At 43.1% G+C, this 26,544-nt stretch overlaps 1 protein-coding gene across 2 annotated transcripts in view; it reads right to left on the bottom strand.

The window, feature by feature from the left end:
• The window catches only part of COL14A1 (collagen type XIV alpha 1 chain), a 202,448-nt gene that overhangs the window by 21,427 nt on the left and 154,477 nt on the right, over window positions 1-26,544 (bottom strand). For both annotated transcript variants that reach the window (XM_073679829.1, XM_073679830.1), the window contains exons 29-35: window positions 24,456-24,620; window positions 22,377-22,415; window positions 20,982-21,120; window positions 16,697-16,839; window positions 16,000-16,109; window positions 10,178-10,336; window positions 1,743-1,820 (exon numbers count right to left, since the gene is read on the bottom strand). In XM_073679829.1, the coding sequence (XP_073535930.1) occupies window positions 1,743-1,820; window positions 10,178-10,336; window positions 16,000-16,109; window positions 16,697-16,839; window positions 20,982-21,120; window positions 22,377-22,415; window positions 24,456-24,620 (833 nt within the window). The remainder of the gene's footprint in view (window positions 1-1,742; window positions 1,821-10,177; window positions 10,337-15,999; window positions 16,110-16,696; window positions 16,840-20,981; window positions 21,121-22,376; window positions 22,416-24,455; window positions 24,621-26,544) is intronic.

Here is a 26,544-nt window from a genome sequence, read left to right as displayed (position 1 = left end):
AGTAATGTAATGTATGTACATAGTGACTGCACCAGCAGAATAGTGAGTGCAGCTCTGCAGTATAATACAGGATGTAACTCAGGATCAGTACAGGATCAGTAATGTAATGCATGTACACAGTGACTGCACCAGCAGAATAGTGAGTGCAGCTCTGGAGTATAATACAGAATGTAACTCAGGATCAGTACAGGATCAGTAATGTAATGTATGTACACAGTGACTGCACCAGCAGAATAGTGAGTGCAGCTCTGGAGTATAATACAGGATGTAACTCAGGATCAGTAATGTAATGTATGTACACAGTGACTGCACCAGCAGAATAGTGAGTGCAGCTCTGGAGTATAATACAGGATGTAACTCAGGATCAGTACAGGATCAGTAATATAATGTATGTACACAGTGACTGCACCAGCAGAATAGTGAGTGCAGCTCTGGAGTATAATACAGGATGTAACTCAGGATCAGTAATGTAATGTATGTACACAGTGACTGCACCAGCAGAATAGTGAGTGCAGCTCTGGAGTATAATACAGGATGTAACTCAGGATCAGTAATGTAATGTATGTACACAGTGACTGCACGAGCAGAATAGTGAGTGCAGCTCTGGAGTATAATACAGGATGTAACTCAGGATCAGTAACGTAATGTATGTACACAGTGACTGCACCAGCAGAATAGTGAGTGCAGCTCTGGAGTATAAAACAGGATGTAGCTCAGGATCAGTACAGGATCAGTAATGTAATGCATGTACACAGTGACTGCACCAGCAGAATAGTGAGTGCAGCTCTGGGGTATAATACAGGATGTAACTCAGGATCAGTACAGGATCAGTAATGTAATGTATGTACACAGTGACTGCAGCAGCAGAATAGTGAGTGCAGCTCTGGAGTATAATACAGGATGTAACTCAGGATCAGTAATGTAATGTATGTACACAGTGACTGCACCAGCAGAATAGTGAGTGCAGCTCTGGAGTATAATACAGGATGTAGCTCAGGATCAGTACAGGATCAGTAATGTAATGTATGTACACAGTGACTGCACCAGCAGAATAGTGAGTGCAGCTGTGGAGTATAATATAGGATGTAACTCAGGATTAGTACAGGATCAATAATGTAATGTATGTACACAGTGACTGCACCAGGAGAATAGTGAGTGCAGCTCTGGAGTATAATACAGGATGTAACTCAGGATCAGTACAGAATCAATAATGTATGTACACAGTGACTGCACCAGCAGAATAGTGAGTGCAGCTCTGGAGTATAATACACGATGTAACTCAGGATCAGTAAAGGATCAGTAATGTAATGTATGTACACAGTGACTGCACCAGCAGAATAGTGAGTGCAGCTCTGGAGTATAATACAAGAGGTAACTCAGGATCAGCACAGGATCAGTAATGTATGTACACAGTGACTGCACCAGCACAATAGTGAGTGCAGCTCTGGAGTATAATACAGGATGTAACTCAGGATCAGTACAGGATCAGTAATGTAATGTATGTACACAGCGACTGCACCAGCAGAATAGTGAGTGCAGCTCTGGAGTATAATACAGGATGTAACTCAGGATCAGTACAGGATCAGTAATGTAATGTATGTACACAGTGACTGCACCAGCAGAATAGTGAGTGCAGCTCTGGAGTTTTATACAGGATGTTGTTACAAAGTGTGTAAATTCTATCTATATAGAATGTATCAAGAATATTAGGAACAATGTAGATTAATGAGAAGGGTTCTCACCAGTGCAGGAAGTTCACAGCATTTATCTCGACTGGCCCAAGAAGATGCACAAACAATATCAAACATCTGGAGCTGGAACTAAAGACAAAAACACAGCATGCAGATAAAACATCTCATAGTCGCTGGATACAATGAAATGACTAGAATAGATAATGAAATTACAGCTGCAAGGAATGAGGCCCGGTATATCCCTGGTATATAGTGATCTCCCTGGTATATAGTGATCTCCCTGGTATATAGTGATCTCTCTGGTATATAGTGATCTCTCTGGTATATAGTGATCTCCCTGGTATATAGTGATCTCTCTGGTATATAGTGATTTCCCTGGTATAGAGTGATCTCCCTGGTATATAGTGATCTCTCTGGTATATAGTGATCTCTCTGGTATATAGTGATCTCTCTGGTATATAGTGATTTCCCTGGTATAGAGTGATCTCCCTGGTATATAGTGATCTCCCTGGTATATAGTGATCTCCCTGGTATATAGTGATCTCCCTGGTATGTAGTGATCTCCCTGGTAAATAGTGATCTCCCTGGTATATAGTGATCTCTCTGGTATATAGTGATCTCCCTGGTATATAGTGATCTCCCTGGTATATAGTGATCTCTCTGGTATATAGTGATCTCCCTGGTACATAGTGATCTCCCTGGTACATAGTGATCTCCCTGGTATATAGTGATCTCCCTGGTATATAGTGATCTCTCTGGTATATAGTGATCTCCCTGGTGTATAGTGATCTCCCTGGTATATAGTGATCTCTCTGGTATATAGTGATCTCCCTGGTATATAGTGATCTCTCTGGTATATAGTGATCTCCCTGGTATATAGTGATCTCTCTGGTATATAGTGATCTCCCTGGTATATAGTGATCTCCCTGGTATATAGTGATCTCCCTGGTATATAGTGATCTCTCTGGTATATAGTGATCTCCCTGGTATGTAGTGATCTCCCTGGTATATAGTGATCTCTCTGGTATATAGTGATCTCCCTGGTATATAGTGATCTCCCTGGTATATAGTGATCTCTCTGGTATATAGTGATCTCCCTGGTATATAGTGATCTCCCTGGTATATAGTGATCTCTCTGGTATATAGTGATCTCCCTGGTATATAGTGATCTCTCTGGTATATAGTGATCTCCCTAGTATATAGTGATCTCCTTGGTATATAGTGATCTCTCTGGTATATAGTGATCTCCCTGGTATATAGTGATCTCTCTGGTATATAGTGATCTCCCTGGTATATAAAGATCTCTCTGGTATATAGTGATCTCCCTGGTATATAGTGATCTCCCTGGTATATAGTGATCTCTCTGGTATATAGTGATCTCCCTGGTATATAGTGATCTCCCTGGTATATAGTGATCTCTCTGGTATATAGTGATCTCCCTGGTATGTAGTGATCTCCCTGGTATATAGTGATCTCCCTGGTATATAGTGATCTCTCTGGTATATAGTGATCTCCCTGGTATGTAGTGATCTCCCTGGTATGTAGTGATCTCTCTGGTATATAGTGATCTCCCTGGTATATAGTGATCTCCCTGGTATATAGTGATCTCTCTGGTATATAGTGATCTCCCTGGTATATAGTGATCTCCCTGGTATATAGTGATCTCTCTGGTATATAGTGATCTCCCTGGTATATAGTGATCTCTCTGGTATATAGTGATCTCCCTAGTATATAGTGATCTCCTTGGTATATAGTGATCTCTCTGGTATATAGTGATCTCCCTGGTATATAGTGATCTCTCTGGTATATAGTGATCTCCCTGGTATATAAAGATCTCTCTGGTATATAGTGATCTCCCTGGTATATAGTGATCTCCCTGGTATATAGTGATCTCTCTGGTATATAGTGATCTCCCTGGTATATAGTGATCTCCCTGGTATATAGTGATCTCCCTGGTATATAGTGATCTCTCTGGTATATAGTGATCTCCCTGGTATATAGTGATCTCTCTGGTATATAGTGATCTCCCTGGTATATAGTGATCTCCCTGGTATATAGTGATCTCTCTGGTATATAGTGATCTCCCTGGTATATAGTGATCTCCCTGGTATATAGTGATCACTCTGGTATATAGTGATCTCCCTGATATATAGTGATCTCCCTGGTATATAGTGATCTCCCTGGTATATAGTGATCTCTCTGGTATATAGTGATCTCCCTGGTATATAGTGATCTCTCTGGTATATAGTGATCTCCCTGGTATATAGTGATCTTCCTGGTACATAGTGATCACTCTGGTATATAGTGATCTCCCTGGTATATAGTGATCTCCCTGGTATATAGTGATCTCTCTGGTATATACTGATCTCCCTGGTATATAGTGATCTCTCTGGTATATAGTGATCTCCCTGGTATATAAAGATCTCTCTGGTATATAGTGATGTCCCTGGTATATAGTGATCTCCCTGGTATATAGTGATCTCTCTGGTATATAGTGATCTCCCTGGTATATAGTGATCTTCCTGGTATATAGTGATCACTCTGGTATATAGTGATCTCCCTGGTATATAGTGATCTCCCTGGTATATAGTGATCTCTCTGGTATATAGTGATCTCCCTGGTATATAGTGATCTCTCTGGTATATAGTGATCTCCCTGGTATATAGTGATCTCTCTGGTATATAGTGATCTCCCTGGTATATAGTGATCTTCCTGGTATATAGTGATCACTCTGGTATATAGTGATCTCCCTGGTATATAGTGATCTCCCTGGTATATAGTGATCTCTCTGGTATATACTGATCTCCCTGGTATATAGTGATCTCTCTGGTATATAGTGATCTCCCTGGTATATAAAGATCTCTCTGGTATATAGTGATGTCCCTGGTATATAGTGATCTCCCTGGTATATAGTGATCTCTCTGGTATATAGTGATCTCTCTGGTATATAGTGATCTCCCTGATATATAGTGATCTCCCTGGTATATAGTGATCTCTCTGGTATATAGTGATCTCCCTGGTATATAGTGATCTCCCTGGTATATAGTGATCTCTCTGGTATATAGTGATCTCCCTGGTATATAGTGATCTCTCTGGTATATAGTGATCTCCCTGGTATATAGTGATCTCCCTGATATATAGTGATCTCCCTGGTATATAGTGATCTCTCTGGTATATAGTGATCTCCCTGGTATATAGTGATCTCCCTGGTATATAGTGATCTCTCTGGTATATAGTGATCTCCCTGGTATATAGTGATCTCTCTGGTATATAGTGATCTCCCTGGTATATAGTGATCTCTCTGGTATATAGTGATCTCCCTGGTATATAGTGATCTCCCTGGTATATAGTGATCTCTCTGGTATATAGTGATCTCCCTGGTATATAGTGATCTCCCTGGTATATAGTGATCTCTCTGGTATATAGTGATCTCCCTGGTATATAGTGATCTCCCTGGTATGTAGTGATCTCCCTGGTATATAGTGATCTCCCTGGTATATAGTGATCTCTCTGGTATATAGTGATCTCCCTGGTATATAGTGATCTCCCTGGTATATAGTGATCTCTCTGGTATATAGTGATCTCCCTGGTACATAGTGATCTCCCTGGTATATAGTGATCTCCCTGGTATATAGTGATCTCTCTGGTATATAGTGATCTCCCTGGTGTATAGTGATCTCCCTGGTATATAGTGATCTCTCTGGTATATAGTGATCTCCCTGGTATATAGTGATCTCCCTGGTATATAGTGATCTCTCTGGTATATAATGATCTCCCTGGTATATAGTGATCTCCCTGGTATATAGTGATCTCTCTGGTATATAGTGATCTCCCTGGTATATAGTGATCTCCCTGGTATATAGTGATCTCTCTGGTATATAGTGATCTCCCTGGTATATAGTGATCTCCCTGGCATATAGTGATCTCTCTGGTATATAGTGATCTCCCTGGTATATAGTGATCTCTCTGGTATATAGTGATCTCCCTGGTATATAAAGATCTCTCTGGTATATAGTGATGTCCCTGGTATATAGTGATCTCCCTGGTATATAGTGATCTCTCTGGTATATAGTGATCTCCCTGGTATATAGTGATCTCTCTGGTATATAGTGATCTCCCTGGTATATAGTGATCTTCCTGGTATATAGTGATCTCCCTGGTATATAGTGATCTCTCTGGTATATAGTGATCTCCCTGGTATATAGTGATCTCCCTGGTATATAGTGATCTCTCTGGTATATAGTGATCTACCTGGTATATAGTGATCTCCCTGGTATATAGTGATCTCTCTGGTATATAGTGATCTCCCTGGTATATAGTGATCTCCCTGGTATATAGTGATCTCTCTGGTATATAGTGATCTCCCTGGTATATAGTGATCTCTCTGGTATATAGTGATCTCCCTGGTATATAGTGATCTCCCTGGTATATAGTGATCTCCCTGGTATATAGTGATCTCTCTGGTATATAGTGATCTCCCTGGTATATAGTGATCTCCCTGGTATATAGTGATCTCTCTGGTATATAGTGATCTCCCTGGTATATAGTGATCTCTCTGGTATATAGTGATCTCCCTGGTATATAAAGATCTCTCTGGTATATAGTGATCTCCCTGGTATATAGTGATCTCCCTGGTATATAGTGATCTCTCTGGTATATAGTGATCTCCCTGGTATATCGTGATCTCTCTGGTATATAGTGATCTCCCTGGTATATAGTGATCTCCCTGGTATATAGTGATCTCTCTGGTATATAGTGATCTCCCTGGTATATAGTGATCTCTCTGGTATATAGTGATCTCCCTGGTATATAGTGATCTCCCTGGTATATAGTGATCTCCCTGGTATATAGTGATCTCTCTGGTATATAGTGATCTCCCTGGTATATAGTGATCTCCCTGGTATATAGTGATCTCTCTGGTATATAGTGATCTCCCTGGTATATAGTGATCTCCCTGGTATATAGTGATCTCCCTGGTATATAGTGATCTCCCTGGTATATAGTGATCTCTCTGGTATATAGTGATCTCCCTGGTATATAGTGATCTCCCTGGTATATAGTGATCTCCCTGGTATATAGTGATCTCTCTGGTATATAGTGATCTCCCTGGTATATAGTGATCTCCCTGGTATATAGTGATCTCCCTGGTATATAGTGATCTCTCTGGTATATAGTGATCTCCCTGGTATATAGTGATCTCCCTGGTATATAGTGATCTCCCTGGTATATAGTGATCTCTCTGGTATATAGTGATCTCCCTGGTATATAGTGATCTCCCTGGTAGTATAATAGAATCTATTCTACCAACTTCAATATTTATGAAATTGTGAAATGAATGAACGTTATGTATCCTACAGATCTGTGTAACTGGTTACAATACTATGAAGTGAGGTTCCTTGGAGTCGGTGTGAAATTTAAAACCTGGAACGTGTTAAAACCAGAAACCCAAAGCACTGGATTGTCAGAGATCTCCACTAACCCACCAGGTCACTGAGAACTGACCCTAAATAATGGATCTTGGAACAAATTACACCCAGTAAGTCATTAAAGTTGGTTTTTAAACCAGATGATTTTGCCAGAAAAGAGCACAGTAACTACTGGATCACCAAGGATGGAAATTAGATGGTGAGACAATAAGGATATGTTCACATAAAGTTTTTTGAGGAGTTTAAAAATGATGAGTTTTTCAAGTGCAAGCCGCTTCAGGAAACATTCGTTTTTTGAGGAGTTTTCGTCAGTTTTCCAGAAGCGGTTTCCAGCTATGTGTACGCGGCGTCTTTTAAACTCAGGTGAAATTTTTCAAGTAGAAGTCACTTTAGGAAGTTCTGGCGTTTTTTTTTCATGAATTGTCTTTTGTGTCGTTTTTTTGCTCATTTCCTGAGTGTTTTTCTTATGGTTTTGGCTGCTGATGTTTTTTGGAGGGTTTTTCCATGGTTTGAGTGACGTCTCTTTCACTATTGTTTTCCGGTCGTTCTCCAGCATCTTTTGTTTCCCACTGACTGGTATTGTAAAGTACGGAGGTATTCCGAGCAGAAAACGCCAGAAGAATCGACGAGCAACTTCTTTTAACCGCTTGACGTAACCTGAATCTGTTTAAAGACGTCCAAAAGCCTGAACACATGCACAGCAAGACGTTTGTACATAGAACTGCTTATTTTCATTATTTTTAATCTGGAATCTGCCTGAAAAAGACATTAAGGGCACGTATTGCTTTGACGGTGCTTAGTTTGCAGCGGGTGCGTTCTGCAATTTTTTGTTTCCACGAGGCTTTTTGAAAAATATCTTCAAGAATAAAAAAAAAGCTTAAAAACCTTCTAATATGAACAGCAAAGTGGATTCCTTACAGAAATTAGTAGGAGACTTTTTATAGAACTTTGGAAGCGTTTTTTTGAGGATGATTTTGGAGCAAATGCACTGTGTTGCTTTTTTAAGTGGGTTTTGAAGCAGATCTTCTTCAAAGTCCACATCAAACAGTATTTCAAGCATTTTTTGATGTTGATTTTGAAAATCCACGTAAAAGAACTCTGTTAATATACTCTTAAAACCATATACACCTTATACTCTAATGTGTATGGGGGGGGGCGTCGGACAAATGATAGTCGAGGAGCTATCAATCATCCATGTCAGATTTTGGACTTAAGATTGATTTGTTCTTCCAGAGATAAGCCACCAGCAGAGATGTCTAGGAAAGACAACTGAGATGGCTGTTGGCGACGCAATCAGCCAAATCATCGTTTGGCCGACAGCCGTCTGATGTGTATGGCCAACTTTAGACGAAGTCATTGGATTGCCAAGAAGAGACCCTTAACACTTGAGTATCAGAAATCTACAGTAAATCTACACCGGGGATGGACAGTCATCTATTAGATCACTGAAAATGAACACTGCGTCACTAACCCTCTGGAACAACATGGATTGACATTGGGTCACAAAAGGTTTACCGTACCCCTCTGCATTACCAGAAATGGCCACCAAACCTTTGGAAACGAGGCTAAGCCAGAGGATTACCAGGTGACCTTCAGATATATCATAAATACACTAGATCATTGGATGACCAGAGATGGATGCCAAGAATGGATACTACATGACCAAAGCTGTGAGCTAAACAGTGTATCAGTAGGGATCAATGCCGACCTTCTGACTCTCTATGGAAGGTTGATAAATTACTTTTTCTCAAATAAATAAAATAAAATCACTGGATTTTCTAGTATGAACTTAATTTACGTAATTTCCCATAGTCATACGTGACCACCGCTTCAGAAGATTCACTTCTACGGGACTTCTGAAATAGCAGTGAAGAGCTTTACTCACACAGGAGACTTCGCAATACTCATTCTTGGAATTGGTAGGAGTCCACATGGTTGGACTCATTTATTACCGTGGTAAGGTGATAAATGGTGTTTATGGAACAAAATCTTTCACTCAGTCACCCAAAGTGGAATGCTATTATTATTATTTTTAATGGCCTTCAGCTCGATCTCAAGCCATGGTGACTTGATGGATGAATACTCTGTAGGAAGATTGATCTTGTGCAAGCCTAGATAGGTCCACCATGGTCTTCTCCACCATTACCTTGATAGCATCAAGCCATCAGGTTGCTGGTCTTCCTCTTCATCTTGTTCCTTCTGTTCTTCTGACCATGATGTACTTCTCCAGTGATTTCTCTCTTCGTAGGATGTGTCCAAAGTAGGCAAGTCGTAACTTGGTGATCCTTGGTTCCAGTGACATGTCTGGATGGATTTGTTCCAAAATTAATTTGTTTTCACGAAAATCCCTGTGCACCAGTGGATTATGTACACACCCAGGAGTTATCAATGCAATACCACCACTGGATCAGCACAAAGTAGAAATCCCACCATTGGGTCAATAGCAAGATTAACATCTAGTTGTAACTTTAGTCTATAATCCTAAAATACGAATGTAAGAAAAAAAGCAATTTGGACCGTCGTTGTAAAGCTCTAGGGATTTATTGGGTTAACTAACGAAAGAAACAATATACCTACAAATCCCTCAGTAACTTCTCTCCTAAATAAAGGATTTTTCGCTAAGTGGGCAGCTTGGTAAACCAATAAAATTTGTAAGACATTCACAAAAACACAAAACGTCCTTTCCGTGTACTAAACAATGGAGTCCATTAATGAGCCGGCCAAGTTACGTTGACGTCTTGTTGGAATGCAGCCACTTGTTTCCCTCTCATTGTGAGTGGGGTCGGGTTATTAACGAAGCAGCCATTGTGTACAAGGTTCTTTTTGTGTTTAGGCCGATCTCCAATAACCAATTATTTTTACTATCTCTCGTGCTCACAGTGTTTGCGTTAGCACATTATCTCCATACTGAGGACAGACAATCGAGTAATCTCATAAATATAAATTTATTGCCTAACGGGATAACATGGACCGCAGGAATTTGTTGAGTGGGTTTACTCATGAATGGCCCATTGTCAAGAAAGCCTTCTCTACGTCTATGGTGGGACACATTGCACTTACCGGAGCAGAATTGTCCTTTGGTCCTCTAGATCGAACCATCCTTCCCAGGACTTCCAAGCCATCGACTGTGATGCTTCCAGCACCATTTATCGGCTTCTCGCCCACTTGTTTGCAGTCGATGACCAGTTTTGAAGTTGTCTTGGATATTACTATGTGTACCTATAAGATAAATACTGTCATAAATCTGTGCCACAAGAGGACTCTGCTCCACAGAAGTGTCTGATAGAGAGGACTCTGCTCCACAGAAGGGTCTGATAGAGAGGACTCTGCACCACAGAAGTGTCTGATAGAGAGGACTCTGCACCACAGAAGTGTCTGATAGAGAGGACTCTGCTCCACAGAAGTGTCTGATAGAGAGGACTCTGCTCCACAGAAGTGTCTGATAGAGAGGACTCTGCTCCACAGAAGTGTCTGATAGAGAGGACTCTGCACCACAGAAGTGTCTGATAGAGAGGACTCTGCACCACAGAAGTGTCTGATAGAGAGGACTCTGCTCCACAGAAGTGTCTGATAGAGAGGACTCTGCTCCACAGAAGTGTCTGATAGAGAGGACTCTGCACCACAGAAGTGTCTGATAGAGAGGACTCTGCGCTACAGAAGTGTCTGATAGAGAGGACTCTGCACCACAGAAGTGTCTGATAGAGAGGACTCTGCTCCACAGAAGTGTCTGATAGAGAGGACTCTGCGCTACAGAAGTGTCTGATAGAGAGGACTCTGCTCCACAGAAGTGTCTGATAGAGAGGACTCTGCGCTACAGAAGTGTCTGATAGAGAGGACTCTGCACCACAGAAGTGTCTGATAGAGAGGACTCTGCTCCACAGAAGTGTCTGACAGAGAGGACTCTGCTCCACAGAAGTGTCTGATAGAGAGGACTCTGCTCCACAGAAGTGTCTGATAGAGAGGACTCTGCTCCACAGAAGGGTCTGATAGAGAGGACTCTGCTCCACAGAAGTGTCTGATAGAGAGGACTCTGCACCACAGAAGTGTCTGATAGAGAGGACTCTGCTCCACAGAAGTGTCTGATAGAGAGGACTCTGCGCTACAGAAGTCTCTGATAGAGAGGACTCTGCGCTACAGAAGTGTCTGATAGAGAGGACTCTGCATCACAGAAGTGTCTGATAGAGAGGACTCTACTCCACAGAAGTGTCTGATAGAGAGGACTCTGCTCCTCAGAAGTGTCTGATAGAGAGGACTCTGCTCCACAGAAGTGTCTGATAGAGAGGACTCTGCTCCACAGAAGTGTCTGATAGAGAGGACTCTGCTCCACAGAAGTGTCTGATAGAGACGACTCTGCACCACAGAAGTGTCTGATAGAGAGGACTCTGCTCCACAGAAGTGTCTGATAGAGAGGACTCTGCACCACAGAAGTGTCTGATAGAGACGACTCTGCACCACAGAAGTGTCTGATAGAGAGGACTCTGCTCCACAGAAGTGTCTGATAGAGAGGACTCTGCTCCACAGAAGGGTCTGATAGAGAGGACTCTGCTCCACAGAAGTGTCTGATAGAGAGGACTCTGCTCCACAGAAGTGTCTGATAGAGACGACTCTGCACCACAGAAGTGTCTGATAGAGAGGACTCTGCTCCACAGAAGTGTCTGATAGAGAGGACTCTGCTCCACAGAAGTGTCTGATAGAGACGACTCTGCTCCTCAGAAGTGTCTGATAGAGAGGACTCTGCTCCACAGAAGTGTCTGATAGAGAGGACTCTGCACCACAGAAGTGTCTGATAGAGAGGACTCTGCACCACAGAAGTGTCTGATAGAGAGGACTCTGCACCACAGAAGTTTCTGATAGAGAGGACTCTGCTCCACAGAAGTGTCTGATAGAGACGACTCTGCTCCTCAGAAGTGTCTGATAGAGAGGACTCTGCTCCACAGAAGTGTCTGATAGAGAGGACTCTGCTCCACAGAAGTGTCTGATAGAGAGGACTCTGCTCCACAGAAGTGTCTGATAGAGAGGACTCTGCTCCACAGAAGTGTCTGATAGAGAGGACTCTGCTCCACAGAAGTGTCTGATAGAGAGGACTCTGCTCCACAGAAGTGTCTGATAGAGAGGACTCTGCTCCACAGAAGTGTCTGATAGAGAGGACTCTGCGTCACAGAAGTGTCTGATAGAGAGGACTCTGCGCCACAGAAGTGTCTGATAGAGAGGACTCTGCTCCACAGAAGGGTCTGATAGAGAGGACTCTGCTCCACAGAAGGGTCTGATAGAGAGGACTCTGCACCACAGAAGTGTCTGATAGAGAGGACTCTGCTCCACAGAAGTGTCTGATAGAGAGGACTCTGTTCCACAGAAGTGTCTGATAGAGAGGACTCTGCTCCACAGAAGTGTCTGATAGAGACGACTCTGCTCCTCAGAAGTGTCTGATAGAGAGGACTCTGCTCCACAGAAGTGTCTGATAGAGAGGACTCTGCTCCACAGAAGTGTCTGATAGAGAGGACTCTGCTCCACAGAAGTGTCTGATAGAGACGACTCTGCTCCACAGAAGTGTCTGATAGAGAGGACTCTGCTCCACAGAAGGGTCTGATAGAGAGGACTCTGCTCCACAGAAGGGTCTGATAGAGAGGACTCTGCACCACAGAAGTGTCTGATAGAGAGGACTCTGCTCCACAGAAGTGTCTGATAGAGAGGACTCTGCTCCACAGAAGTGTCTGATAGAGAGGACTCTGCTCCACAGAAGTGTCTGATAGAGAGGACTCTGCTCCACAGAAGTGTCTGATAGAGAGGACTCTGCTCCACAGAAGGGTCTGATAGAGAGGACTCTGCTCCACAGAAGGGTCTGATAGAGAGGACTCTGCTCCTCAGAAGTGTCTGATAGAGAGGACTCTGCACCACAGAAGTGTCTGATAGAGAGGACTCTGCTCCACAGAAGTGTCTGATAGAGAGGACTCTGCTCCACAGAAGTGTCTGATAGAGAGGACTCTGCTCCACAGAAGTGTCTGATAGAGAGGACTCTGCTCCACAGAAGTGTCTGATAGAGACGACTCTGCACCACAGAAGTGTCTGATAGAGAGGACTCTGCTCCACAGAAGTGTCTGATAGAGAGGACTCTGCTCCACAGAAGTGTCTGATAGAGAGGACTCTGCTCCACAGAAGGGTCTGATAGAGAGGACTCTGCTCCACAGAAGGGTCTGATAGAGAGGACTCTGCTCCACAGAAGGGTCTGATAGAGAGGACTCTGCTCCTCAGAAGTGTCTGATAGAGAGGACTCTGCACCACAGAAGTGTCTGATAGAGAGGACTCTGCTCCACAGAAGTGTCTGATAGAGAGGACTCTGCTCCACAGAAGTGTCTGATAGAGATTACTCTGCTGCACAGAAGGGTCTGATAGAGAGGACTCTGCTCCACAGAAGTGTCTGATAGAGAGGACTCTGCTCCACAGAAGTGTCTGATAGAGAGGACTCTGCTCCACAGAAGTGTCTGATAGAGAGGACTCTGCTCCACAGAAGTGTCTGATAGAGACGACTCTGCTCCACAGAAGTGTCTGATAGAGAGGACTCTGCTCCACAGAAGGGTCTGATAGAGAGGACTCTGCTCCTCAGAAGTGTCTGATAGAGAGGACTCTGCTCCACAGAAGTGTCTGATAGAGAGGACTCTGCTCCACAGAAGTGTCTGATAGAGAGGACTCTGCTCCACAGAAGTGTCTGATAGAGAGGACTCTGCTCCACAGAAGTGTCTGATAGAGAGGACTCTGCTCCACAGAAGGGTCTGATAGAGAGGACTCTGCTCCACAGAAGGGTCTGATAGAGAGGACTCTGCTCCACAGAAGTGTCTGATAGAGAGGACTCTGCTCCACAGAAGTGTCTGATAGAGAGTACTCTGCTCCACAGAAGTGTCTGATAGAGAGGACTCTGCTCCACAGAAGGGTCTGATAGAGAGGACTCTGCTCCACAGAAGGGTCTGATAGAGAGGACTCTGCTCCTCAGAAGTGTCTGATAGAGAGGACTCTGCACCACAGAAGTGTCTGATAGAGAGGACTCTGCTCCACAGAAGTGTCTGATAGAGAGGACTCTGCTCCACAGAAGTGTCTGATAGAGAGGACTCTGCTCCACAGAAGTGTCTGATAGAGAGGACTCTGCTCCACAGAAGTGTCTGATAGAGACGACTCTGCACCACAGAAGTGTCTGATAGAGAGGACTCTGCGCCACAGAAGTGTCTGATAGAGAGGACTCTGCGCTACAGAAGTGTCTGATAGAGAGGACTCTGCTCCACAGAAGTGTCTGATAGAGACGACTCTGCACCACAGAAGTGTCTGATAGAGAGGACTCTGCTCCACAGAAGTGTCTGATAGAGAGGACTCTGCTCCACAGAAGTGTCTGATAGAGAGGACTCTGCTCCACAGAAGTGTCTGATAGAGACGACTCTGCACCACAGAAGTGTCTGATAGAGAGGACTCTGCTCCACAGAAGTGTCTGATAGAGAGGACTCTGCGCTACAGAAGTGTCTGATAGAGAGGACTCTGCACCACAGAAGTGTCTGATAGAGAGGACTCTGCTCCACAGAAGTGTCTGATAGAGAGGACTCTGCTCCACAGAAGTGTCTGATAGAGAGGACTCTGCTCCACAGAAGTGTCTGATAGAGAGGACTCTGCACCACAGAAGTGTCTGATAGAGAGGACTCTGCACCACAGAAGTGTCTGATAGAGAGGACTCTGCTCCACAGAAGGGTCTGATAGAGAGGACTCTGCTCCACAGAAGTGTCTGATAGAGACGACTCTGCACCACAGAAGTGTCTGATAGAGAGGACTCTATCAGACACTTCTGTGGAGCAGAAAATGAAGTATTTCGCCCAGAAAATTATTGCAATTACACATTTTTATTTCCTTTATGTATTGTAACAGCACATAAAAAACAGTGAAAAAAAGGAAAATTGGACATAATTTCACACAAAACCAACAAACTGTCTATCAGAGTTACAATCTCCATCAGATTCGGCTTGCTTGTGGATTCTCAGTTAACTCGTTATGCAGCCAACAAACTGCAAGGAAACAGACTGCAAAAGTCAAATGGTGCAAACCGTTTAATGAAACCAAATTGCAAAAATTATTCAAAGCCCCAAAATACATGCATTTGAAGGGATATTTTCAAGTTTACATTTTGGTATCGTTGGATAGTGGTTGTGAAAACAAGGACTTTTGCAACTTACTGCTTTTTAAAATGTGCAGCCATTCTTGAGATATTAAGACTTTTCTTTAGCTTACAGTTCATTGCCTAGGAGACCGACCATCGCAGCTGTCTAAGCACTGTGCTGAAGCTGGCCAAGATTAGGAGGAAACATTGCACTGGGCAGTCTCAAAACAGCACTTACAAGCTCAATAGAAAACAATTTGCAAGCACTGCGCATGTTCTACTGTTTAGCAGTGGTGGTCGGTCTCCAAGGCAATGACACATAAACAAAAGAAAAGTGTTAATATCTCAAGAACCTTTGCAAAATTTAAAAAACAGTAAATTGCAAAAGTGCTTGTTTTTATAAGCAGAATCCAACAATGCCAAAATGTAATCATGGAAATAACCCTTTAAATGCATGCGTTTTGGGCTTTGAATCATTGTATTTGTATTTCCACGCACTATCCAACAATAACCATTTATGAAGTTGGGAAAAAACCTTTAAGCGAAAACAAAACTGTCCCCAAATTCTATAAAGTTACATAGGTTGAAAAAAGATATAGGTCCATCAAGCTCAACTTTTTTTTTTCCACAAGTTAAATGCTGATATAGTGTCTTCCATTACTATATTCTGCGGGCAGGCATTCCACAGTATGACTGCTCTAACCGAAAAGAACCCTTTGATATTGATACTATATTGATAATGTAGACCTTTTACCTTATGGAAACTGCCATGGAAAATCTTCCTAACTTCTGGTCCTTCAAAGGTAATGGTTTGAAACTGTCCCTTACTGTCGTAATTGAAATAAGTTAAGGTCTTTCCATTGTCTGTACAGAAAACAATCTCATGTAAGTATCAATGTAAAAACAGTATAAGGCCGGATTCACGCATCCATGTTTCATGGTCCGAGACCCTTAGCATGGACTGGCCGGGGGTCTCCTGACCCAAATATGTGCCTATGAGGCTGTTGAGTTTGGGTCAGGAGATCTGCTCCTGGTCCGTGCATGGCGATCCATCCTCAGACGCGAGGTATGGATATGTGAATCAGGCCTAAAACAATCTAAAATTAATCATTCAAGCATTTTAAACTGTATATAGACTTTTGTAACTATTTTTTATTACTTCAACTACTACACTGAAAGTCCCAACAGTTTGTATATGCAGCTCCCATGCAGAGCAATGTTTCTCCACAGTTACAGACGACAAACCTTCTGTGTGTGTAGTCTGATCCGGCAGATTGGCAAGGAGACGAAGCAGAGAGAGTGAAATAGTTTGTAGTCTGTAACCACGGAGGCACATAGGTCTGCATAAGAGCTGTATACACAATGAACTGGAGCAATGAACGGCTGCAAAACATTACATGCCCTTTAAAGAACAAAGTTATCCCACATCCATCTCTTTCACATCAACTTACTGTCGAGTATTACGCCAACTAGTGGCTCGTATTCTTTATTTAAGATTTCCCAGAGTGCAAATGGTTCTTTAGGGGTGTCAGGAAGAATTCGGAAAAGGAAGGAAACTGTGTAATCTGATGGAAGGCCCTCTGGATGAATATGTCTGCAACAAGGAGAACATGGGGTTAAAGATTTTACGTACAAGGATACAATATCCGTATGTTGTTTTGTGACTATGTATTGTATTCTGGAGGGGATCAATTCTTCATACATTTTCTTATAGAGGACAAGATGACCACCTTGGCTGACTCATTAGGCGGGATAAAGTCATAGTATTCTAGGATTGGTACTATGGGCAATCTGATCAGTTCTGCATACAGTGATCATTTATTAGCTGCTCAAATTGGGACTTCAAAGGGTGGTTCAGTGGGTGGTATTCAGTAGGTTAGAACAACAGTGAGTCCTGCTTCCCCTGCCGACTTAAAGAGAAAGCATTTGACTCCTACTCCCATTGCTCAATCAGAGAGAAAGCCTGGGAGTCCTGCTTCCCTCTGTAAATCAAAGAGAAAACCTGGGAGTCCTGCTTCCCTCTGTAACTCATAAAGAAAGCCTGTGAGTCCTGCTTCCCTCTGTAACTCATAGAGAAAGTCTGAGAGTCCTGCATCCCTCTGTTACTCATAGAGAAAGCCTGGGAGTCCTGCTTTCCTCTGTGACTCATAGAGAAAGGATAGGAGTGCTGCTTCCCTCTGTAACTCATAAAGAAAGCCTGGGAGTCCAGCTTCCCTCTGTAACTCATAAAGAAAGCCTGGGAGTCCTGCTTCCCTCTGTAACTCATAGAGAAAGTCTGAGAGTCCTGCATCCCTCTGTTACTCATAGAGAAAGCCTGGGAGTCCTGCTTTCCTCTGTGACTCACAGAGAAAGGATAGGAGTGCTGCTTCCCTCTGTAACTCATAAAGAAAGCCTGGGAGTCCTGCTTCCCTCTGTACCTCTGTAACTCATAGAGAAAGTCTGAGAGTCCTGCATCCCTCTGTTACTCATAGAGAAAGCCTGGGAGTCCTGCTTTCCTCTGTAACTCATAGAGAAAGGATAGGAGTGCTGCTTCCCTCTGTAACTCATAAAGAATGCCAGGGAGTCCAGCTTCCACTCTGTAACTCATAGAGAAAACCGGCGAATCCTGCTTCCACTCTGTAACTCAGAGAAACCCAGAGAGTTCTGCTTCCCTCTGTAATTTATACAGAATGCCTGGGAGTCTTGCTTCCCTCTGTAACTCATAGAGAAAGCCTAGGAGTTCTGTTTCCCTCTGTAACTCATAGAGAAACCTTGGGATCCTGCTTTCCTCTGTAACTCATAGAGAAAACCTGGGACTCCTGCTTTCCTCTGTAATTCATAGAGAAAGTCTAGGAGTCCTGCTTCCCTCTGTAACTCATAGAGAAAGCCTAGGAGTTCTGTTTCCCTCTGTAACTCATAGAGAAACCTTGGGATCCTGCTTTCCTCTGTAACTCATAGAGAAAACCTGGGACTCCTGCTTTCCTCTGTAATTCATAGAGAAAGTCTAGGAGTCCTGCTTCCCTCTGTAACTCATAGAGAAAGCCTAGGAGTTCTGTTTCCCTCTGTAACTCATAGAGAAACCTTGGGATCCTGCTTTCCTCCGTAACTCATAGAGAAAACCTGGGACTCCTGCTTTCCTCTGTAATTTATAGAGAAAGTCTAGGAGTCCTGCTTCCCTCTGTAACTCATAGAGTAAGTCTTGGAGTCCTGCTTCCCTCTGTAACTCATAGAGAAACCTTGGGATCCTGCTACCCTCTGTAACTCAAATAGAAAGCCTGGGAGTCCTGCTTCCCTCTGTAAAGAGAAACCTTGGGATCCTACTTCCATCTGTAACTCATAGAGAAAGCCTGGGAGTCCTGCTTCCCTCTGTAAAGAGAAACCTTGGGATCCTGCCTCCCTCTGTAACTCATAGAGAAAGCCTGGGAGACTTGCATCCCTCATTAAAGTTGTTGTCCAGGCTTGACGCTCAAGTCTGCAGTCACTCTATAAGACTGCAGACTTTCTCTATCTACTTATAGAGAAAGCCTGTGAGTCCTGCTTCCTCCACTTTCTCATTGTAAAATCCTGTGAGTCCTGCTTCTTCCGCCTATTCATAGATAGCCTGTGACTGTGGGTCTGGCTTCTCCACTTTCTCATAGAGAAAGCCTGTAAATCCTGTTTCCTCCGCCTACTAATAGAGAAAGACTGGGAGTCCTGTTTCCTCCGCCTACTAATACAGAAAGCCTGGGAGTCCTGTTTCCTCTGCCTACTAATAGAGAAAGCCTGGGAGTCCTGTTTCCTCCGCCTACTAATAGAGAAAGCCTGGGAGTCCTGTTTCCTCCGCCTACTAATAGAGAAAGCCTGGGAGTCCTGTTTCCTCCGCCTACTAATAGAGAAAGCCTGGGAGTCCTGTTTCCTCCATCTACTCAAAGCGAAAGCATATGAGTCCTGCTTTTCCTGCTCACTCATGGAATAAGCCTGTGAGTCCTGCTTCCACCACTCTCACAAAAAGAGTGCTTGTAAGTTTGGCTAACCTGGTCCACTCCCGGAAAAAACTGTGAGTGTTACTTCCTTCGTTTTATGGCTAATGGAGAACGATCTGTAAAAATATACATACAGTACAGACCAAAAGTTTGGACACACCTTCTCATTTAAAGATTTTTCTGTATTTTCATGACTATGAAAATTGTACATTCACACTGAAGGCATCAAAACTATGAATTAACACATGTGGAATTATATACTTAACAAAAAAGTGTGAAACAACTGAAAATATGTCTTATATTCTAGGTTCTTCAAAGTAGCCACCTTTTGCTTTGATGACGGCTTTGCACACTCTTGGCATTCTCTTGATGAGCTTCAAGAGGTAGTCACCGGAAATGGTCTTCCAACAATCTTGAAGGAGTTCCCAGAGATGCTTAGCACTTGTTGGCCCTTTTGCCTTCACTCTGCGGTCCAGCTCACCCCAAACCATCTCGATTGGGTTCAGGTCTGGTGACTGTGGACGCCAGGTCATCTGGCGTAGCACCCCATCACTCTCCTTCTTGGTCAAACAGCCCTTACACAGCCTGGAGGTGTGTTTGGGGTCATCGTCCTGTTGAAAAATAAATAATGGTCCAACTAAACGCAAACCGGATGGAATAGCATGCCGCTGCAAGATACTGTGGTAGCCATGCTGGTTCAGTATGCCTTCAATTTTGAATAAATTCCCAACAGTGTCACCAGAAAAGCCCCCCCACACCATCACACCTCCTCCTCCATGCTTCACGGTGGGAACCAGGCATGTAGAGTCCATCCGTTCACCTTTTCTGCGTCGCACAAAGACACGGTGGTTGGAATCAAAGATCTCAAATTTGGACTCATCAGACCAAAGCACAGATTTCCACTGGTCTAATGTCCATTCCTTGTGTTCTTTAGCCCAAACAAGTCTCTTCTGCTTGTTGCCTGTCCTTAGCAGTGGTTTCCTAGCAGCTATTTTACCATGAAGGCCTGCTGCACAAAGTCTCCTCTTAACAGTTGTTGTAGAGATGTGTCTGCTGCTAGAACTCTGTGTGGCATTGACCTGGTCTCTAATCTGAGCTGCTGTTAACCTGCGATTTCTGAGGCTGGTGACTCGGATAAACTTATCCTCAGAAGCAGAGGTGACTCTTGGTCTTCCTTTCCTGGGGCGGTCCTCATGTGAGCCAGTGTCTTTGTAGCGCTTGATGGTTTTTGCAACTGCACTTGGGGACACTTTCAAAGTTTTCCCAATTTTTCGCACTGACTGACCTTCATTTCTTAAAGTAATGATGGCCACTCGTTTTTCTTTACTTAGCTGCTTTTTTCTTGCCATAATACAAATTCTAACAGTCTATTCAGTAGGACTATCAGCTGTGTATCCACCAGACTTCTGCACAACACAACTGATGGTCCCAACCCCATTTATAAGGGAAGACATCCCACTTATTAAACCTGACAGGGCACACCTGTGAAGTGAAAACCATTTCCGGTGACTACCTCTTGAAGCTCATCAAGAGAATGCCAAGAGTGTGCAAAGCAGTCATCAAAGCAAAAGGTGGCTACTTTGAAGAACCTAGAATATAAGACATATTTTCAGTTGTTTCACACTTTTTTGTTAAGTATATAATTCCACATGTGTTAATTCATAGTTTTGATGCCTTCAGTGTGAATGTACAATTTTCATAGTCAGGAAAATACAGAAAAATCTTTAAATGAGAAGGTGTGTCCAAACTTTTGGTCTGTACTGTATGTGGACATCAGCATTAGACTTGTACATACTTGGTGGGTTGAGACACCAGCGCATCCTTGTGTATTCTGAAACAAGGGAAGTTATTGAAGGTTCCAGGCTCCATAGAGATCCCATCTATGGCTGCATATTCCTTCTCCACCAAGCCAAACATTTCCATCATTTTGAACCCTGAAATTGCACAATGAAAGTATCTTTATTACTAAGATGTGTAACTCCTATAGGTGGGAAGGCTGCTCTCACAAAATCACATATGATACTCAAAAACTTAAAAGGGTTGTCCATTCATTAGACTGACGCCCAATGATTCTCCATGTGTTGCTTTGGGATCCTTCCAAAGTACATGATAACTCCCTGAGAAGTTCCACCAACTTTTGTATCATGTCTGGACTTTAAGATGCTGGAAACTATGATGTAATGTTACCCTAATAAATGCAATGTAGCATCTTTGGAAATCTGAATATTGCCTATGATCACTGTAATAGCAGCTGAGTGGTCGGCCGCTGGCACATGCTACCTGTGCAGAAGGTGATCTCTGGGGACCCTTGTAACAAACCATACAACATATTTTGAGTTATTTTATGTATTTGGGAAGTACTTAATGGGATATTTAATTCTGATGCATAAATTAGACAAGTCTGTTAAGGGTATGTTCACATGTGGCATTTTTGAAGCATTTTGCGCATTTTACATTAGCAGCAAAGTCAATAATTTTCAAAAATCTCATTCGTACGCTGCATTTTTTTTTCCTTATGTTTCTTGAGCTGCTGGGCATTTTTTTTTTAAATCTGCAGCGTATCAATTCCTTCCAAGTTTCAGCAGCGTTTTTCACCCATTCAAATGAATGAAAAAAAAAATTTTTTTTTCCTGCAAACACCCAGTACAGAAAAATCTGCAGGAAAAACACTGCATGTGAACATACCCTAAAATCTATACCTAAATACTTTGGTTTACTTTTCTTTTCCAGATTGCCTATTTAAAGCTGAAATAAGGATTTTAACTCATTTCTTTTTACCATAGATCAGTGCATCATGGGAATTCAGAGGACAAAGGGGTGGAGCTAAACTGCTGTCAGATTCAGCAGAATTTTGAAAGAAATCGGCTAAAAAATAATAACTCAAAATAACTAAAAAAAATTGGTTAAAAAATAATAAAAACAAAGTTATTTGTAAGGCAGCAGAATTATCCTACAGAATAGACATCAGTTAGATGGTTTAGAATAAAGCACACATTGTTATCCTGTAATTACATAGAAATAGCCAGTTACAATGTTAATATTTGAGTTTCTGTAGTTGCACACTGATCATCTTACCGATATAGGAGTAAAACCAGTCTATGATAAGGTAAAAAGCAAAATATCATCAAAGCCGAGAACTAAAATCAAGAGGGGTATAACCGGGAATTATTCACCTAGGGGGCAAACATACCTGACACACTGTTGCCTTGAATGTAAGCCCATGGACAAGCTGAAAAAGACAGAAGTATATGTCACGCAAGCCGTATATATATATCATCAGGCACCCCAGCCCCTTTATTGCTTACCCAGACTCTGGATATGTGAGTGTAAAGCCCCCTGTACGGACCAGGCACTGCGCCATTGCAAATGATGAAGGGGCTTTCTAGAGAGCCATGGCCCCCTCATTCTGCTGGTTGGTGCGTTTTCATTCAATGATGTCCTATTTTAAGGGTTTGTCCATTTTAAAAAAATAAAACTATGTAGAGGTGATTCTTCTATAAATATACAGAACTTACTGTATATAGTTTTATGTCTTAAGGTGCCCCGATCTCCTAATATCACTCTCAGTGTCATCAGGTCCACTTCAGGTTTGTGTTCGACACAGAACATGGTGGTGGTGTGTGATAGACCTGGCTGAGAGGCTCATTTCAATAGCTAAGCCGGCCTCCTTATCCGTGATGCAATGAGAAATGACCACATGGCCACTCCGGACCCTTCCTCTCATCTGGTGTGCTGAATTCACGAGAATCTGCATCCTCAGGATGCAGATACAGTTACATAGAAAGCTGAAACAAGGAGCTGTCGGCTCCCTGCTCCACCATACAGCCCAAGGATCTGAGTCTCAGCACAGCAGGCACCATGTAGAGACATCATGGCACCTGCTTTGCTGATACTCAGACACCCAGGTGGAGCAGGGAGCCGACAGCTCCTTGTTCCATCTATCTATCTATCTATCCAACTGTATCTGCATCCTAAGAACGCAGATTCTGGTGAAATCAGGACACCAGATGTAGTGCCACACACAGTACAGACCAGAGCAGCTGATTGAGCATTTATTTTTTTTGTCAGTGCACTATTCTGCATGAGAGGAGGGGGAACCATACTTTGAGAGCATCATACTGTGTTGGAGGTCACTGTGGGAGATCATACTGTGTTGGAGGTCACTGTGGGGCATCATACTGTGTTGGAGGTCACTGTGGGGCATCATACTGTGTTGAAGGTCACTGTGGGGCATCATACTGTGTTGGAGGTCACTGTGGGGCATCATACTGTGTTGAAGGTCACTGTGGGGCATCATACTGTGTTGGAGGTCACTGTGGGGCATCATACTGTGTTGAAGGTCACTGTGGGGCATCATACTGTGAGCATGGTGGCATTATACTTTGAGAAGGAGCATCATAGCATAGCATATCATTCTGAATGGTGGCCATGAAAGGGGTATCTTACCAGGTGGGACCACTAAAGGGCGTTAGCAGAGGCACTAAGTCTCGGAAAAGTTGTGACAGCAACCAGCCTATCTACAGTAACCCAATTTCTCCTCAAATCATTATTTTTTAAGTTTTGTTTTTTTATTTTTTGGATGGGGAAGAAGGGAAATTCTGAAATTTGCTGTGGAACCCCATGATTTTTAATGCACATGTTTGATGAACAGGCAGGGCAGGGGACAGTCAGTCAGCCCTCTTCACCAATAACAACAAGTCCTTCCAGGAAATGCCGTCCTGCCTCAGAACGAAACTGCTGGAACCTTCGAGATCAGGGCAAGAAAAGTATATTAAAAGTTCTACATATTTATAATTCAAACACACCTAAATATTTATTATTTATAAAGTGGTCAACACCCCTTTAAAATCCGGAAAACCCAACTGGGCCGCCATCTAGTAAATGAGTAGCGACTTGGGCAATGAAGACTGAGAACTAGACCATGCATCTCCTGGCACATACATTTTCCAACATGTATTCTGATTTCTAATTCCATTTACTAAATTTTCGAGATGAGATATTATTTGGGCCGCCCATTCCCTATACTTGATAGTAGAGAATAAAAGATGCCACCAGCGAAGCCACTTCAGGAGGAGGAACGCCACCATTTTCCTGAAGCAGCTTCGCCTAGGAAAGCGCTGAAGGTGCTCCGGAGTCTAGAAGATGTCATGTGCACATAACCCAAAGAAATTTTCTTGCTCAGGGCCTGGGTGGAGTGCCTGCAAGGAACGTTTTCTGATAGAGTTTGTGTATGGAAGGGGATGAGAAGAAATTAGAAGTTGGCTCTTACTTGCTGTTGCTGTCTCGCAAACAAATGTGATCAGTTCATCTTCTATTTTCTTGAAGGCATCAAAGTTGTCGACAAAGAACACGTGCCTCTCGCTGGGCTTGCTGCCAATGTTCACTAGCTCCGCATAGTCTGCATCTGCCACTCCGATCGCAAAAATGCTGAAGCCTGGGAGGAGGAGAGGACACAGGAGTTTAGGCAGTCAGTCAACTTCCCACTTCTTTGAGTGCAAATACACAGGTCACAGCCAAAAGGAAACATGATATCATCAGAGCCGTAGACTGCCGATGAAAGGTGCGACAGGGAGGAAGACCATGTGGTTTATTTTAGAAGACAGACTTAAAAATAACATTCACATTAAAAGAACCTGGTGAACGTTTCCCTTATGCACTGGGTAGGAGGATGATACAAGACTTAGCATTGTAGCTTTGCATTTCCCTGCCAACAAGAGACCACCCACCATCCATACGTAAAGTAGACCACCTGTGTAAATGTTGACAACACACTAACAGTCCAACAGCTGATACGTAAAGCCTACCTGTCCTTTCACACAAAACCTGTAGAAAAGCAAAATGTTGCTCCTCCATCCTCGACACCAAGGTAAAAATGTTTTTGGTGCACGGACAAGTTTAATATGTCTGGGAACTGTCCACATTATTATACTCTGTAACATAGCCTTCACTCTTTTTTAGAGGGCGGCTGTACTTCTTCATTAGAATTCTTCCAGCACCATAGGTACTTGGACTTCATTTCCAGCATGCATTGTCCAATATTGTGGAACTGAAAGCCCATCTCTTTGGTATGCCTGCATGCCATTTGGCAGACAGGAGAGCGGGAGCAGAGAAACAAAGCTGGCCTCCACTTCCTGTAGATAAGCTAAACCCCGCCATACTTCTTGTAGAGAAAGAAAGCCCCACCCATACTTCCTGTAGAAAAACAAAGCCCCGCCCACATGTAATGTAGCTAAATAAAGCCCCGCCCACACTTCCTGTAGAGAAAGAAAGCCCCACCCATACTTCCTGTAGATAAACAAAGCCCCGCCCACACGTAATGTAGCTAAATAAAGCCACGCCCACACTTTCTGTAGAGAAAGAAAGCCCCACCCATACTTCCTGTAGATAAACAAAGTCCCGCCCACACTTCCTGTAGAGAAAGAAAGCCCTACCCATACTTCCTGTAATCCATCTTGGCATTTCTACTGCTTTATAACAGACAAGTGACAGTAAGATTGACAGAAATCTATTGTTTAAATCTGTTTTTTTTTATGTTAAAGGTGCTTTTTTTAACCCAGCCCTTGGCACTATGGGGTATTTTTTTGGGCTGTAAATGTCACTTTGGGCAGGTAAAGTATTTGCAATTCGTTACTCATTATATTAGTCATCACATCAGCTTAAATTTAGGAAATAACAGTGACCGTTTTAGGATTATTCTCAAAATTGTAAATTATCCCCTATCCATAAGAACACGGGATAACTTACTGATTACTGGGGATCCAACTGCTGGGACCCCCTGTGGAAGCAAGAACGGGGCTCTGGAACCCGGGAAATCAACTGTACAGTGCCCCACCTGGAATAAAGCCGAGGTGTGCATGCTCGACCCCCTCTCCATTTATTATTTGTGGGACAAAATTTAGTACCGCACCCTGCTGTGTCCTGGGAAAGGAATGGAGCATAGATCAAGCATGGACATCTCAGCTCCATTCAAGATGGGGTAGAAGAGCTACCAGCCATGTGGAAAAGGAAAAATTCCACTGACAATTCAAGGTACCAAGTCCTGTAGTCTCAAAATTGTCAGGACTAGTTTGGCTCAATTCCTTTCCCAATGGAAATTACAGAACCTATCTTGCCCCCAAGACAGAACCAATGGTTTTCCCTCCATGGCAATTCCCAACCATCTTGCTAATAAACAGTTCCCCTGTAGGGATGAGTAGACCGGTGGAAGTTCGGGTTCGTCTGGTTCGACGGAACTTTAGTTCATGTACCAGAACCGTACCCCAAAATGAACCTGAACCCCATAGAAATCAATGGGGACCCAAACTTTGGAGCTGGAAAAAAATCTCTCTTTCTAACCCGGACTCCGGAATTGTAAAACT

The sequence above is a fragment of the Phyllobates terribilis genome, unplaced genomic scaffold (assembly GCF_046119375.1).
Source record: "Phyllobates terribilis strain yellow unplaced genomic scaffold, ASM4611937v1 Scaffold_4__5_contigs__length_816908805, whole genome shotgun sequence".
Lineage (NCBI taxonomy): Eukaryota > Metazoa > Chordata > Amphibia > Anura > Dendrobatidae > Phyllobates > Phyllobates terribilis.
This window is presented reverse-complemented; position numbering and strand designations above follow the sequence as displayed.